Genomic DNA, 15628 nt, shown 5'->3' with positions numbered 1-15628 from the left:
GCAGGGACATGTAAAGGGCCGGGAAGCCCCCAGGGGCCACATCACGCAGCACCCCCTGCAGCTTGGGGGAGGCAAGGGTCTGTGAAGCAAGAGGGTGGGGGATGCTCATGCCTGGGAAACAGGATAAGTGTATCGCTGCAAAGACAGACACCAACGGGGACTCAGGAGGCCCGGGGCCAAGTATCTCCAATCCTCTCGGGTCTTGTGTGTCAGAGAGGGTCGGCATGAGACTGCTGAAAATGATCCTGATTTTAAATACTAAGAAGCAAGTGAGGCCCCACGTGGGGGCCTGTGGAGGGGCTGCACTGGGGCTTTCCGGGCCCCTGGTCCTAAGGCAGAGCCAGACTCAGCTGAAGAGCCGGCGACCCGCAGGGCTGGGTGGGAGGGCCTTCCCAGGAAAGGCACACAGGTGGGTGGACCCTGGGGACCACCCACCGCCCAAGCTCCCAACTTCCTTAGTGGGCTGCCTAGAGGCCGGCAGGAAAGAGAGCTGGCACCGGGGTGGAGGGCCGGCTACACAGGCAGCCCTACACTCCTTCCAGGGCACTTTTTTAGAACCTGTCCACACAGAACCTGCTCACACTAATACATACGTGAGGCAGGGTTATAAATATGTCACTCTTACTGTTAATCACCGGAAAGGTTCACTTCCACTCCCCTGGGCCGCCGCAGCCCTTCCTCTGAACCTAAGAGGGACGTGCATCTGTCCACCTGATTTCTCAGCCCGGGCACCCCCACCACCACCTCCGGGGGACCCACAGCCAGGGCAAGTGAACAGAGCTGGGGGTGCAGAGGGAAAGGAGCCCGGCCTGGTGACACAAGCCCCTGTCCCACCGGGGCTTTCTTTATGTGGGTTTGACTCAGTTCACATCCCCTGAACATTCTCAGGATTTGCAGGCCAGCCTGAAAAACCTCTGGTTACAAGACACATGTTCCCTGCTGTGTTTTCTCCATTTGCTCTGGCAGGAAGGCTAGAAACGGCCACAGCCAGCTAGTCCATTAGCTCAGCTATATGAAAGCTCAAGGAAAAAGATGCATGCTTGTGTGATCAAAACTGCAGCAACTCTGGCTGCTGAGCCCTGAAAACATCACCAATTTTCTGCCGACCAGAAAACAACTGGTTTCTAAGAACTGTAAACTTGGGTGGAATCAATATTTTGAGAAATCTTTCAACCGGGCAAAACCTGCCTCAGTCGGGCCCTGATGACCGCCAGGAAGGGACTTGTCCACCGGGAGTAGGGCTGGGGTGTGGGATGGGTGCCCTCCTGCAGGCCAAGAAGACTGGACAGACCTCCAAGAGAAGAGACACCAGAAACCCGCCCCACCCACCCCCAGAGAGGGAGCAGTGGAGCCAGGCCCCCAATGCTCAGAGTGGGGAGAAGGGACTTCCCTGGTGGCGCAGTGGTTAAGAATCCGCCTGCCAATGCAGGGGACATGGGCTCAATCCCTGCTCCGGAAAGCTTCCACACGCCACAGAGCAACTAAGCCCGTGAGCCACAACTACTGAAGCCCGTGCACTCTAGGGCTCGCGTGCTGCAACTACGGAACCCATGTGCCGCAACTATTGAGGCCTGCGAGCCTAGAGCCCGTGCTCTGCAACAAGAGAAGCCACTGCAATGAGAAGCCCACGCACTGCAACGAAGAGTAGCCCCCGCTCGCCACAACTAGAGAAAGCCCACACATAGCAACAAAGACCCAACACGGCCAAAAAAAAATTTAAAAAAAAAAAATTTTAAAGAATGGGGAGGGGACTTCCCTGGTGGTGCAGGTGAAAACCCCCCCCCTGCCAATGCAAGGGACACGGGTTCAAGCCCTGCTCCGGGAAGATCCCACATGCCACGGAGCAACTAAGCTCCTGTGCCACAACTACTGAGCCTGCGCTCTAGAGCCCACGAGCCACAACAACTGAAGCCTGTGCGCCTAGAGCCCGTGCTCCACAACGAGAAGCCACCGCAATGAGAAGCCCACGCACTGCAACGAAGAGAGGACCCCGCTTGCCACAACTATAGAAAGCCCGCGCACAGCAATGAAGACCCAATGCAGCCAAATAAATAAATAAACAAACAAACAAAACAAATAAATAAATAAAAAGAATGGGGAGAAGACCTGGCCTCACGGTGTGCCCCTTGCCCTGAGCCCTCACCGTGCACCACGCTGCTCCCCGAGCCGGCAAGGCACTGACCAGGGAGGCCTCGGGCAGCTCTGCGTTCCTAACGGCAGGTGGGTGGGCAGCTGCCTCTCGACCCTGATACCAGGGGAGGCAGAGCAGGTCAGGTGAGAGCAGCATCCCACAGCTACCTGGAGGGGTTCCCAGGAAGGCTATTCTAACAGAGGATGACTGGGAACCTGCCTTTCTCAGAGCCAGAGAGAGAGACACTGCAACCACGCCGCTCCCCTGTGGCCTCCAGGCCCTGCTGCTTCCCAAGCTCTCTCCCTCAAGGTCTCTCTTCCACCCACCCAGTCACCTCAGTGTCCAAATGCCACAGGACTCTCCAACCTCCATGTCTTTGCTCCCATGGCCCCTCACCCAAAATGGCCCTGCAGCTCTCTCTGGAGGCCCACCTCCTCCAGGAAGTCCCCCCGATCCACCAAACCCCAGAGCCAGCTCATGGCACTCCCTCACGACACCAAGCACTGCCCCAGGGACACAGACCCAACTGAGATCTCGTCTCGGCTCTCCCCACGGCGCCCTCTCCTAGGCCCAGCACACAGCAGACGCTAACAGATGCCATGACCAGCTACGGCCCAAAGACGTTTTTAAAAGGTGAGAATGAGGGAGAAGAGGACAGAGAAGGTGACGGGCTCTGCCCTCTGCCAGCCTCCCTCCTTGGCCCGACACCAGTCCCACCTTGTGGGGACTCGCAGGACCACCTGGGCTCCATGAGGAGAAGGTCTATGTGCAGGACAAGCCCAGCGTAGGCTTGTCCCCTCGGCCAGGCCGAGGGCACCACGGCTGCAGAGCACACGGTGAGCATTTTTACACCCTTGTCCTTGTAAAGAACACCTTGTAGCTTATAGTCTGTTGCCTTTGCTACCCTTTTAAGCAAGAAAGAATAAAGCAACGGAAACACAGATTGAGCTGCCTGCCGGACAGGCGGGCGGGCGGGCAGTGCGGGGAGGCCACTGCTGCATGTGCGTCTGGCCAGAACCAGGATGATGGGCCGGGGCAGAAGCCAAGCACATCAAACACACACTCTCCAAACCACAGGACAGCAATACAGAGGTGCTCCCGGCCACCAGGAAGCAGGGAGCCGGACTGAGGGTCAGCATGCGGTCAGCTCGGTCCCTGAAGCGAGCTGTGACAGCACAAGCAGAGGACAGCCTGGAGAACAGTGGTCAGGGTTAGGGGCAGCACGGGCAATATTGGTGGAGGCAGCGTGGGCGAGTGGGCGAGGACGAGCACAGATGGGACATGACACAGACGGTGACAGTGACGGCATGGCAGGTGAGGATGGATGGTCGTGAGGGGGCTTGACACAGGCACGCTGGGCTGCCCTGAAGACCCACATGGCCCACACCTACCCCTGGGGCTCAGGGCAGCCATGGTTCACGCTGTAAAGGGGGCCACACAGGCACCCTGCACCCACCCCAGCCCCTGTGGCTCCCGCTTGCCTGACCCCGGCTTGCCCTCCCCTCCCCGACAGTGACCTCCTCAGATCTTAGCTAAGCTTCCCCCTCAGGAAGTCTTCCCACCCACCAAGAGACCAGGACAGGTCTCTATGGGACCCTCCGCTGTTCACAGATTCACACCTGCTCCTGTACCAAGCACCCGCAGCAGGGCAGAGCCCAGGGCTGTGCCATGTACCTGGCACAGGGCCGCAGGACGGGCGGGGCCTTGGGCAGGCTGGAGAGCCCCACCCTGAGGCCCCCTCCGGCTCTGGCTCCGACATTCCAAAGTGATGTGGAGCACAACAGCCAGACAGTGAGGGTCCTGGCCAGTCCAAGCCAGGGCCCAGGCTGTTCTATAAAGGTCCCGCTCCCTGGGCCCTGCCACCAGGGAACTTCCAACAGGAAGACGCACAGATCCAGTGCCTTCCAGGCTGCGGGGACCTCCCCAGTGTGGCCTCCCCACTGGCCCAGGGCGGGTGGGGGAGGACACCGAGACCCCAGGTGCCCTTGGCTCCACCCCAACTAGCCCTGCAGCCTCCTGCCCTCAGCTCACTCCCTCATGGGGGACAGGACACACAGCCAAGCCCACCGGGCAACCGTGAGGACGGGTACCCGCTACCACTCCCAGGACCCAGCCTAGAGCCCCACGCGGATCGAGCACGCACGGCTTCGTGGTGGGGCGCCCATGCACACACACGCACATATAGGCACACACGCGCACACTGCACATCGCATGTGGGGAGGAGCACAGAGCTTGTTTGGGAACCTCATCACACTGTGGTCGAGCCTGTGTGAGCGGTGATCTCTGGAAGCCCCCTGAAGGTCCCAACATGCTCCAACATGGAAGATTTCAGCACTGCGGGCGAATCCCAAGACGGATGGAAGGGAGAGGTGAGGCAGGCGGAGCTGCCAGGAGCGGAGGTCCTGCTCTGTCTCTGTCTCCATCCCTCTAAGCCCAACCAGGGCCCCTCAGGTCAGCCGTGGGCGCCTCCAGCCGCCCGAGGGCCAGTTCCAAGGACTTCTCCCCAGGGCCGCAGACAGGCTGCAGGAAGCTCCCCACCCTGGTGTGGGGGCCTCAAGCGTGCAGGTGGGGCCGGTTCAGAGAGCACCCCGGGGCCTCCTATGCTAAGTAATTACTAAGACAATGAATAACTGTCAAGCTCCCTACATAGGCCACAGCCATCTTCCTAAATCTCTCCTCAATCTCTCTCCAGGTCAGAACTGAGCCCGGCTGGCTCCTGGTGGTGAAGCAGAGGCATCCTCAAGTGCAGTGCGGCCCTGAGGCTGGGTCTCCTCACCACACCCCAGGGAGGGCCTGGCACTCGGCTGCCCGTCCAGCAGGCGGCAAGTTAGCCTGATGGTCCCTGTGGTGCAGAGGACCAGGGCCCCTCGGGGGCCGACTTCAGAGGACGCCACCTGCCCCTCTTCTGAGGCCGTGCCACAGCTGGAGGGTCAGGGCACAAAGCCAGGGTGACTGACCCCACACCTGAGCTCCCCCGGCTGAGCAGCGGTGCCCGAGGCCCCTGCCAGCTCCGACGACAGGGGTGCCTGCATCTAGGAGGCGGCTGTGACCCACAGGCGCCCTTGCTTAACACCCACGAGGAGAACGTCACCCCCGTCCCACGGGTGTGGAAGCTGTGGCTCAGAGAAGTGAAATCCTTGCCGAGGGCAGAGCTGGTGGAGGGGGCAAGGTGGCTCTGCCCTGGCCGCCCCGTCTGACCTCGAGCAGGGCCCCAGCCTCTGCACACTCATCTGCACCAGGGCTGGGGGCACGCGCCGTCCTCCTCGCCAGGCAGGGGCTCCACGCTGGCCCCCAACCTCCTGTAGCAGGAGACCCCAGGCTGGTCATGGGAGGTAGGAGCTGAGGTGGCTGGTGCAGACAGACCCTGGAGGCTCCAGCACGTCCCCCGGCATCAGCAGCCTGCTGCTTCTGCCCTAGCCAGGGCCTTGCCCGGCAGCCAGCAAGGCTGCCCTAGGGCCACTCCAACGTTCCAAGACCACGGCTAGCTCAGGGCCCCAAACATTCTCGTGCTGTGGACGCCGCTTTCTCTCTGAGGTGAGGGCTGAGAGTTCTAACAGCACCGTAGATAGGCCTGGCCAGCGCAGAGCTTCCTGGCACAACCAGCTGGGGCTGGCCACAGCGAGCCATGGGATCTCAAAGGCTCCATGTCATTAACAAGAATCACTTTGCATAAAAAGTTTTTACAACCATTCAAAAACGTACAACCACTGAAATAATATCTGATCGTATTTGTGTGGCTCCCCCTACAAGCTTCCAGAACCAGGTGCCCAGGACATGTTACACCGGCACCTGTCCCCAGTGCTCTGCTCCCCACGGCTCCACACACACACAGGTGTGCCAGCATGGGACACCCTGAGAGGCGTTCCTCCCTCCTGAGACTGGCCTGGTGATAATTCCTCCAGGAGGTACCTGGCAGAATGGAATTCCCAAGCAAGGACTTATTTCCAGTGTTTTCTCAATATTCTCAAGAGTAAAAGGAGAGAACAGGGTTTAACTTGAGGTGAGTGAGACCTGGAAGGTCTCTGTTTCAGGAATGTCTGCGGTATCACAGCGGGAAGATCAGGCCAGCCAGCTCCCGGGTCCATGCTCCCTGCTCTGGGGTGGGCAGGGAGGTGATAGACACACAGCACACGCTCAGACCTGCACACGCTCAGACCACAGCCCCTCCACACACACCACAGGCCACCCTGAACCCTGGAGGGGACACCGCCAGCATCCTCTCCTCTTGGGTCACAAACCACACCCCGAGGAGTCTAGTTTGCCACCTTGCCCCCCTCCAGCAGCTCTGCCCTGGCCCTGCTCCCAAGCCCTGCTCTCCAGGGGCTGTGCACTGGGTCCTGCCAAGCTGAGCGACGTGGGAGAGAGGGCCTGGGTGGCCTTCAGCACTGTCACTGCCCCCAGGGTTCCACTTAGTGGCCCCCAAGGCCCACCAGTTGGCCCGGTGCCGTGCAGGTGAGGGGAACATGAAGAGACTGAGCTACGAGGCTGGCATGCAAGCCTCCGGTGTTAGTAAGGATGTGGGTGACCGACCACCACCTGCCCGTCCCACGTGGGGAGCCAGCTGACCCCACCACCAACCCATCTGGATTCCCGGGGTGACAGACTCAGAGTCACGGCCCTCCCCAATCATCAGAAGGACGTGCCGTAATAACGTGGGGGCCACTCGGGGCTGCCTGCAGACGCCAGCGGCCTCCCAACCGCCCTTTCACGTCCTCAGCTCACAGGTAGGAAATGCAGGCTCGCAAAGGCCCCCAGGTGGGCGGGGGCAGGTGGTGACCCTGAGCATGTCTGGGGAGCACAGGATCACCGTGAGTCCATGAGGTTAATGAACAGCCGCAACATTGCCCGTGTCACCCCAGACCCGGCACCCCCCTCACCAAAACAAAGCGGCTCATCACCCGAAGCACCCGCCCCCGTGATTGGCGTGCCGCCCTGGGCTGGCAGGAGGGAGAACAGGGACTGTACCGTCCGGCGTCGCCTGCTGGTGGGGTTTTTTACATTTGACGTAATCGTGGTCAATCGGAGTGGCTGTGTAAGGTGGGGATGTCAGACCTGGGCCAGAGGAGGAAGGGAGGGAGGCTCCGGGGCCCGGCAGTGTCCCAGCTGAAGAGTGGGAGTCCTCGTCCACCAGGCAGGCCTTCTCCCTGTGGACCAGAGGGTCGGGGCGCAGGTCAGAACCTCCGCGGCCCACTGAAATGGGGCATGTACCAGTCTGGATGGTGCCCTTCCCAGGGCAGGGGCCCCTGTTCCCAGCGCCTCTGGTGACACCCACCCCCTCTGGCATCCAGGGGCTGAAGGGGTGGCCCCACGGGCCCCAGCCGGGAGCTGCCCACGCCTCACAGCTGCGCTTGCCAGCAGCTCACGTCTCACGCCCGGGAGACCCCTCCTCAGAAGCACCCGCCCAGCGCCCCTCGTGTGACACCTGCGGCCTGACACAATTCATCCCAATCAGTGTGTGGACAAACATCTGGATTTACTGCGCACTCACACGTGTACAAGGGTATATGCTACAACAATGCTGAGAAAAAAGTTAAAAACACCTGAAACGTGCAAGGAAATGGCTGAGAGCAGGGCGCACCTGTGCTCTGCAATAACACACACCCAGACAAGTGGGCACCATCTACAGAGTGGGTCCCAGACTCGCTGCTGGGAAAAAGCAAACTCTGCAACACCTCCAGGAGCTTGTTTTTATAAAATAAAAGAACCCCTATAACTGGACGTTTACGTGGAAGTGTGTGCAAATGCACAGAACATGATTTGGGAAACTCAACCATGAACAGATGCTAACTCTGGGGGTGAGAAAGGATTTGTCATGTTTTAGTCCATACATTTATACATTACCAGAATTTTCTATAACTAGTATGTATTTGTGTATTATTTGTATAAGTTTTAAGTTAAAAAAAAAGTTACAATCACAAAAAGGCCATATCACTGTGCCTTGGGGGCCTTGTATGACTACAGTCTCTGGGCACACCGTGTCCACCTGGTGACCCGCCACACATGTGCCCACTTGTCCCATAGCTGACAGGCCCCGGGTGTAGGTCTCTCTAGCACTGGGCAGAGCCTGCACGGTGCCCAGCCAGGCAAGGGCCCAGGGATGGGGCAAGCTGAGCCAGAGCTCCAGGACGCAGATCCCGGGGTGACCCACAATCAAGGGGAGGCCCGGGGGTCTGGCCCAGGCCTGCCAAGGGAACCCCATCAGGGCCCCAGCGCCACAAGCTCTCTGGTGCTGCGAGAGGAGCCCCTGCCTCTCACACCCTCCCGGCCTCTCGGGAGAAGGGGCAGCAGCTCTCAGAGGGCCCCACCCCAGGGAGAGGCCCTGGCAGAGGGTGCCAGGGTAGGAGGCTGCCGCATGCAGCATCCACACAGGCAGAGCTGCGCTGGGAGGGGGAGTCAGCTCCTCCAGGGACTGTCCAAGGATGAGAAGGTGATGGGCACGCACAAGCAGCCTCTCTGTCTCAGGTTCAACAGAAGGGCCTCGGCCCAGCCACTGGGAGCCTCGGGCCAGACCTGACTCTGCAGGCTCCAGGAGACTCAGCAGATCCCTCCCCACCCCAATGCTCACTGCCCAGCCGCCGCCCAACCGCCGGAAGCACGTGCTACTCACTTTTCTGAGGCTTTGGGCGCGTTCTTCTCCTCGCCCCTGGCAAAGGGCCCTTCTGCAGCCTCCTTCATGAAGCTGACCAGTACCTCTGCACTGACCCCAGAGTCGGGCCTCCCCAGGAGCTTCAGGATGGATGCGTGGAGCCGGAAGTACACCTGGGACAAGGACGCGGGTGTGAGCAGCCCTCCCAGCTGCCGAGGTTCGCTGCCCACCCCCACCACCCCACCAGCTGTTAATCCAGCACAGCCTCCCACCCAGCACCCACACCCCCTCCTGGTACCGCGGAGAGTGGACAGCTCCTGCACACACGTCTCCCCCGCACCATGGGCTCCCTGAGGCCACAAGTAGTGGGACTTCTGTCTGTGTCCCCACCCCGGAGCCGCCCTGCGGACAGAGGCGGGCAGGCAGTGCTGCAGCAGTGAGGCCTGGGCCTTCCCTCCTTTCCTCCGTCCTCACCACACTCGTCCGTTCACAAGCATGAGGCCAGCGGCCCAGGCCCCCAGCCAGGAGAGCCCAGGGCACTTTACTGCCCCCAGGAAGTGTCACACACCACAGGTGACCAGGCCTGACCTTCCCAGCCAGGTGTGGATGCCACTTGGCTCCCACGGACAGCACAGTGGGCGACACGAAGACTGCTGTGGCCACAGGCCCCGATTAACCAGCTTCTCCTCACCCAGAGGCAGTTCTAGACAGACACCAGCCAGGACGCACCCAGGTGAGATGCCTGGTGGTCCAGCCCAGGCCACACTCTCAAGTGGGCACCCCGGACAGAGGAGCCTACACCCAGAGCCCCTCCACCTCCAGCCAACCCGTGGGCCCCAGAGAAACCGGCCCAGAAAGTCCATTTTTAGATGCGGGGCACCCATATGTGCCCAGGTGGCCAAACTCAGGGGAAAGCCAAGTGTTCCACTGGCAAAGGTCATGCAAGCAGCAGGTAAAGTATTTTGAATAAAGGCTCAAGAACAGAGGGGAATTTTCACCAGGGCAAGGTTAAATTCTTAAAGTTAGAGATGATTCAAATCTTAAATTCTAAAACTTCAAGGCCAACTTCAAAGTTGATTTTCCCGAGAATCATAGATTTTCTAGTGAAAAAACTAGTTGGCCTTTTTTTTTTTTTTGGTACAGCGGGCCTCTCACTGTTGTGGCCTCTCCTGTTGCAGAACACAGGCTCCGGACGCGCAGGCTCAGCGGCCGTGGCTCACGGGCCCAGCTGCTCCGTGGCATGTGGGATCCTCCCGGACCGGGGCACAAACCAGTGTCCCCTGCATCAGCAGGTGGACTCTCAACCACTGTGCCACCAGGGAAGCCCGGAATCCCATTTTTAAAGCAAGATAGACACATGGTCCAGCTGAGCACCTGCCCCCTGAGAGCCCGGGTGGTGTGCTGGGAGGGTGGCCTCAGCCCCTCATCCGGAAGGTCCTGGGCCCTGAAGGGCCAGCATCCTGCCTGCTCACTGGTTCTATCAGACAGCAGCAGAGGCCAAAAGTCCAAGGAAGATACATGCAGGAGAAAAGAGAGCAGTCGTTCTCCTGAGAGTGAGACAGCCCAGGCTGAGTGTGCTGACTGCCCTCCCTCAGCGGCCTCAGGGCACGCCAGCCACTCCTCTGGGCGGCAGCCTTCTCATGCCCCAAGCGGAAGTCCCTCCAAGGACAGGCTCCTGACCCAAGTGCAAAGCATGAAAGAAATGCGATGGGGAAGGACATGGGGCCTGGGCTGTGTGGACAGCTACCAGGATGCTGCCGGGGAAGGACTAGATAGGAAGTTTCCTTCCACGCTCCACAAGGAACCCCCAGAGGTGGCCCAACACTGCTATACACCACTCAGCATGGAGCACTTTAAAAAAGCGAACTTTTTAAAACGCGACTTTTTTGTTTGCTCACAAGGCTCGCAGATCACAAGGCTCCAGGCATAGGCCGTCGTTGATCTAATGTTACGTGACCTTGGGAAGGGCTCAGAGGAGTGCTCCCTGGGACACCCCTGGTGGCCTAGTGGTTAGGACTCAGTGCTTTCACCTCTCTGTCACACACACACACACACACACACACACACACACACACACACACACACACACACACACGAAGCCACGCCCAGCCTGCACCCTTCACAGAGGGAGTGGAGGAGAGGCCACACCCATGAAGAAGGGGCTGGGCGCTCAGCCAGGCCAGGGGGCAGGAGAACATGAAGGAAACCCCAGCTCCTTCCACTACATCTAGCCCAATGAGAAAAACAAATTAAAAGATGGTAAGAAAATGTTACTGTGTGTCTACATGTTAATAGGAAACATGCCTAGAAAAACAAGGACAGGGCCAAAATGTCAACGTGGATTATTGTGGATGAGGAGCTAGGATCAGTGAGGACTTTAACTTTTCAGTTTAAACACTTCTGAATTATTTGATTATTACATTTTTCTTAACCATTAACATGTATTAATTTAATAAACAGAAAAAAAAAATCTAAATGCAAAAAAGGCATTACGCAAGCAGATTTTGCCCCAAATTTCAAGCACCTTTCTGGGCGGGGGATCGGTGGGGGCAGACACGCAGCCTGAGAAAGGGTGACGCTGACAAGCCCAGGGCCTTGGGAAGCCTGGGAAGCCTGCACTGCGTCCTCAGTGGCCCCCTCAAGGTACCACCATGGGCACCAACGAGAGCACTGAGCCACACACCTGGAACCACAGATGCAAATCCAGGCAGCGCACACGCACTCTGCTCAGAAGGAGCAGCGCAAGACCCTGAACCGGGGGTCCAGAGGGCCGGCGGCTGCCCGGCTGAGTCCCACCAGGATAGGTACTTGGGGCACCCACTGCAGGCTGGGAGCTCTTCCATGCACCCAGGGACAAGGCTGCAGGCGCGAGTGCCCCGGAGCCAGGGATGCCGCGTGCTAATGCTCCCTCCCCCAGAAAGGATGGTGAACACCCCTTAGAGAGAGAGAGGAAAGGCTGTTTTAATTGAACTGCACACAAAGAAGTTTCCAGTGGGTTGCAGGGAAGTCACTGGGACCGTGTGCCCCATCCCCAGGGAGACAGTGAGACTGGCCCGTCCCCTCCCCATGTCTCCACCCGGGGCCAGCGCAGTGTCACCTCCAGGGCCTCCATGGCCAGCTCGGGGGGGTTGTGGTAGTGGATCTTCTTGGGGTAGCGGGCCGCCTCCTCATGCAGGTAGTGGCCGGCTTGCCGGTAGTGCCGCAGGTACACGGTGGGCGGCTGCTGCTGCTTCTCAGCCACCTTGCCCAGCATGTAGTGGATGAGCCACTCCTCCTCATCCCCGTCACCCTCGCAGCGCGCCGCCGACGTGAAGCAGTGCCTGGCGGTCTCCAGCATGCTGTCTCGCCGCTCCTCCATCTGGAATGAGACCATGTGGTGTCCTAATGCCACACCTGCCACACTGACACGCCGTGTGGCTCCTTCGCGTCCCTTTTCAAGGAGCCAAGGGAGCCCCTGCAGCACACAGACCTTGGGCCAGACACCTGGCACCCACACTAGGGGAACATTCCCCCACCAGGAGGGGCTTCAAACTTCCTAGCACAGTGTCAAGAATTTTACAAGGACTCAACAAGCTCCTCTGAGGGAGCAGGGAAGAGACAACAGCTTCTCCACGGCCCTGAAACTGGTGGCTGACCAGCGCTCACAGGAGACTGGCCCTGGACTCACCCACCCCGGACCCGGCGTCCAGAGACCAGGGACCAAGCTGGCATGGACCCCAGGACAGCGGCCGCCCCTGCCCCTCACCTGCGCCACAAGCTCAGCGGGCAGCTCGGGCCTCCACTGCTTCAGCTGGCGCGAGGCGAAGGAGTGCAGGGCATAGGACATGGTGCCGAACTCGATCCACAGGGACAGGTTGGAGCTGTCGATCTCCAGGGCCCGCCGGAAGCAGTTCAGCACGGGTGTGGCATGCTTCCAGATGGGCCCATCGCTCTTCAGCTCGTTGGAGTTCAGTTTGTCCTGAATGCGGCTGGCCCGGGCAAGGGCCATGCCCGCCCAGGAGTCAAACCTGTGGTCATGACACAGCCCGGCTCAACATACTGCTGCCCTCACTGCCCTGCAGACACGGTGCCCACGGGCACATGGGCCCCACCCCAGACTTCCTAACTCCACCACCGCGGGCATCCCTGAGCCAGGAAACATGGGCCCACAGGCCCACCTCCAGAGAACAGCACAGGGCACAAGTCACCCAGCCCCTCGCGGCACTCAGGCACCGCCCTGAGAGGGTCGCCCCGGCATAGCCAGACGCTGGCAGCCTGCTGCCCTCTGCTCCCCTGCCTGGAGGACGTCCCCCCAGGATGGCTCTGAGAGGGAGGAAAGGGCCTGCTCCGCAGCTGTAATCTCATGACCTATAACCTCCCTGACCAACAGCACGGAGCAGCCCAGACTCCTGAGACCCCTGCCACCTAGCTTCTGCCGGCTCCTCACTCCCCACTGGGACCCTGCCCTCTCCAGCTCAGGCACCAGCAGCAAGATGGACAGCAAGGGGACCATGTGATGGATGAGACCCCATCATTCTGAGACCACCCCAGAGAAACTGCTGGTGAGAATGCAGGAGCCTCTCTGAGGCACCAAGACCATTTCTGGGCCCTTGAAAGAGTCTGGAATTCTCTAGCACAGAGAACAGAAAAGGCAGCAATCACATGGGCATGCTACCCTCCGCAGACTGACAAGTCTTCCACTACCACGGCACAAACTTCAAAGCCGGCCCCTGGCGTCCCTGGGCTGTGCAAGGTCAGGGGAACCTGGGCAGCTCACAAAGCTTCCAGGCACTTCCACTGCTCTCCAAGTGACCAGAGATGAGGGAGCAGGAAAGACCTGAGAGGACAGTGCAGGACCCCCCTCGAGAGGGGTCCTGAGCACCCCTTTCTCCAGGGGTGGGGCCTGGGAGCATGGTGGGAATGGTCAGGGACCTTCCACCTGGGCAGCTCCTTCCACACCACAGAAGATGCCTACGTGCCTGCATGAGACCAAAACAGAAACCACCATCTCCTGTTGCAAATACAAGCAAGCAGAACACAGACACATGGTCACAAAAACTTGAAACGCTCCTCTGGGTGCTGCCAGGAACCAGGCTCCCCCTTCCCTCGAACAGGTGGGTGTTGTCACTGTCACTTTTCAGACGTGGCAGCAGCAGGGAGTGACCACTCAGCCAGCCTGAGTGCAGCTCTGATCCACCACCCCGGGCCACGCGACCCTAAGCCACGGCGACCCTGGGCCTCACGACCCCAGTCAGCAGCGACCACAGGGAGGACAGCCAAGGCCACCACCACACAGGCCCCTGCCTGGAGGAAACCACAGGCTGAGCAAGAGGGGCTGCGGGAGAGCCTTTCCCACAGCTGTGGGAATCATGCACTGGCTTCTCCACCCAGACCCCAGCCCTCCTGCCCCAGTCAGGTGGGTCCTGCCTGATAAGGCAGAGCCCTCTGTTCCCGACAACTCCCAGGAGGGCTGCCTATGGAGGCCACTCTGGACCCTTCAGACACAGGTCACCAGCAGAGAGTGGTCCCCTTCTGACCCTGGCCCTCCTAGGCGCAGCAGCCATCAGAAAAGATTCCCTCTCAGTCAAGCGAGTCAGACTTTATGAGCTTAGCAGGCCCTTCACGAGGATCAGGCCAATCAGTACGATTTAAGAACAGGCCACCAGGGACCACTGGGAAGAAAGCATGAGCCTTACGTACGATGGGCTCTCCTGCCATCAACACACTGCATCTCAGGAAGAAAGGAGCCCCCCCTCCCCTGCCCCCAAAGAAGAAAATAACCACAACGAAAGACACTGCAGTGGAAGAAGCAGGAGTCCACCCAGCTGACTCCCCAGGGCTGCGGGCTGCGACCAGAAGGACACAGTTGCCTGCTTTGACCCCGCCCCCACCCCAGGGACTGCGGAAGAAGGCCCTGCCCCTCCTCCTCTGCGGAGCCCACCTGCCCTCTCTTTCCTTCTCCCTGGCCTCCTTGCTGTGGGCAGGGGAACCCCAAACCACCCTAGGAAGAGCTCTCCGAGACAAGTCCCCAGCCCTCCCACAGCCGGCCTGCCCAGCACCCGGCGGCTGACCTATCGGGGCAGACGCAGATGTCGTGCATGTAGAACTTGATGGCCTTGGACTGCTCCTTGTTTTTGAAATGGTAATCAGCCAGGAGGTAGTAGAGCTCATTCACCACCGGAGGGGAGGGGTCGGCCCCTTCCGGGAGGCAGGGCACCTGGCAGGTGAGACGGCAAGGGTGAGGGGACATGGAGCCAGGAACTCGGGTGTCACCAGGGTGCGACCAGGACCCTTCACTTCCCAGGGCCCTGCCAGCTGGCGCAGAGCAGGGGAGAGGCCAAGGCACACAGGCGGAGGTGCTGGAGGAGACAGGACACGACCGGCACACCAGCTCCTACCTCTGCAGAGGTGCCCTCGATGTAGGCGGAGACTTTGTCCAGGCTCAGGGCTGGCCGCTCTGTGCGGGGCACGATGGTGGCAATTCGCTTCAGGAGGTTGGCCAAGTCAGCGGACACGGTGCTGGTCTTATAGCTGTCAAACTCAGGAAGGGTCTTGGGCTTAAAGTACTCAAACATGAACAGGGCATCCTCCCATATCAGATCCACCTGAAAGAAGGCAGAGGCAGGCCATAGTGCGGTCCAGGTAGAGCGCACAGGGGAAAGTCCTTCTACAGAAACGCTCAGTATCCAATGTAGACGAGGAGAGCCTCAAATGACTCCCACATACTTAAAACATCTGCTCGCCGACTGCAATCCCCAAACCCAAGTGTGTGACGAGCAGAAAAGTGAACCAGCACAAACCTGGTCTTTATAGAGACCAACACTGGAACCGAGGACTCGCTCCGAGTCCACATGGCCATGACAGAGGGCAGGTCACCTAGTTGCCAAATACTGACCAAGCACTTGCTCTGGGCCAGGGCGCTCTGCATGCCA

The 15628-nt window shown here is 59.8% G+C and overlaps 1 protein-coding gene across 1 annotated transcript in view; it reads right to left on the bottom strand.

The window, feature by feature from the left end:
• Positions 1 to 15628, bottom strand: part of CABIN1 (calcineurin binding protein 1) — a 94262-nt gene that overhangs the window by 50653 nt on the left and 27981 nt on the right. Inside the window, exons 22-27 of the mRNA XM_007451057.1 lie at positions 15095 to 15301; positions 14768 to 14913; positions 12463 to 12724; positions 11815 to 12075; positions 8739 to 8890; positions 7097 to 7275 (exon numbers count right to left, since the gene is read on the bottom strand). Coding sequence (XP_007451119.1) covers positions 7097 to 7275; positions 8739 to 8890; positions 11815 to 12075; positions 12463 to 12724; positions 14768 to 14913; positions 15095 to 15301 — 1207 coding nt within the window. The remainder of the gene's footprint in view (positions 1 to 7096; positions 7276 to 8738; positions 8891 to 11814; positions 12076 to 12462; positions 12725 to 14767; positions 14914 to 15094; positions 15302 to 15628) is intronic.

This window comes from Lipotes vexillifer, unplaced genomic scaffold (assembly GCF_000442215.2).
Source record: "Lipotes vexillifer unplaced genomic scaffold, Lipotes_vexillifer_v1.1 scaffold1783, whole genome shotgun sequence".
In the NCBI taxonomy this organism is placed as follows: domain Eukaryota; kingdom Metazoa; phylum Chordata; class Mammalia; order Artiodactyla; family Lipotidae; genus Lipotes; species Lipotes vexillifer.
Note: the sequence above shows the minus strand (reverse complement) of the source record. Positions and strands in the feature narration are given on the sequence as shown.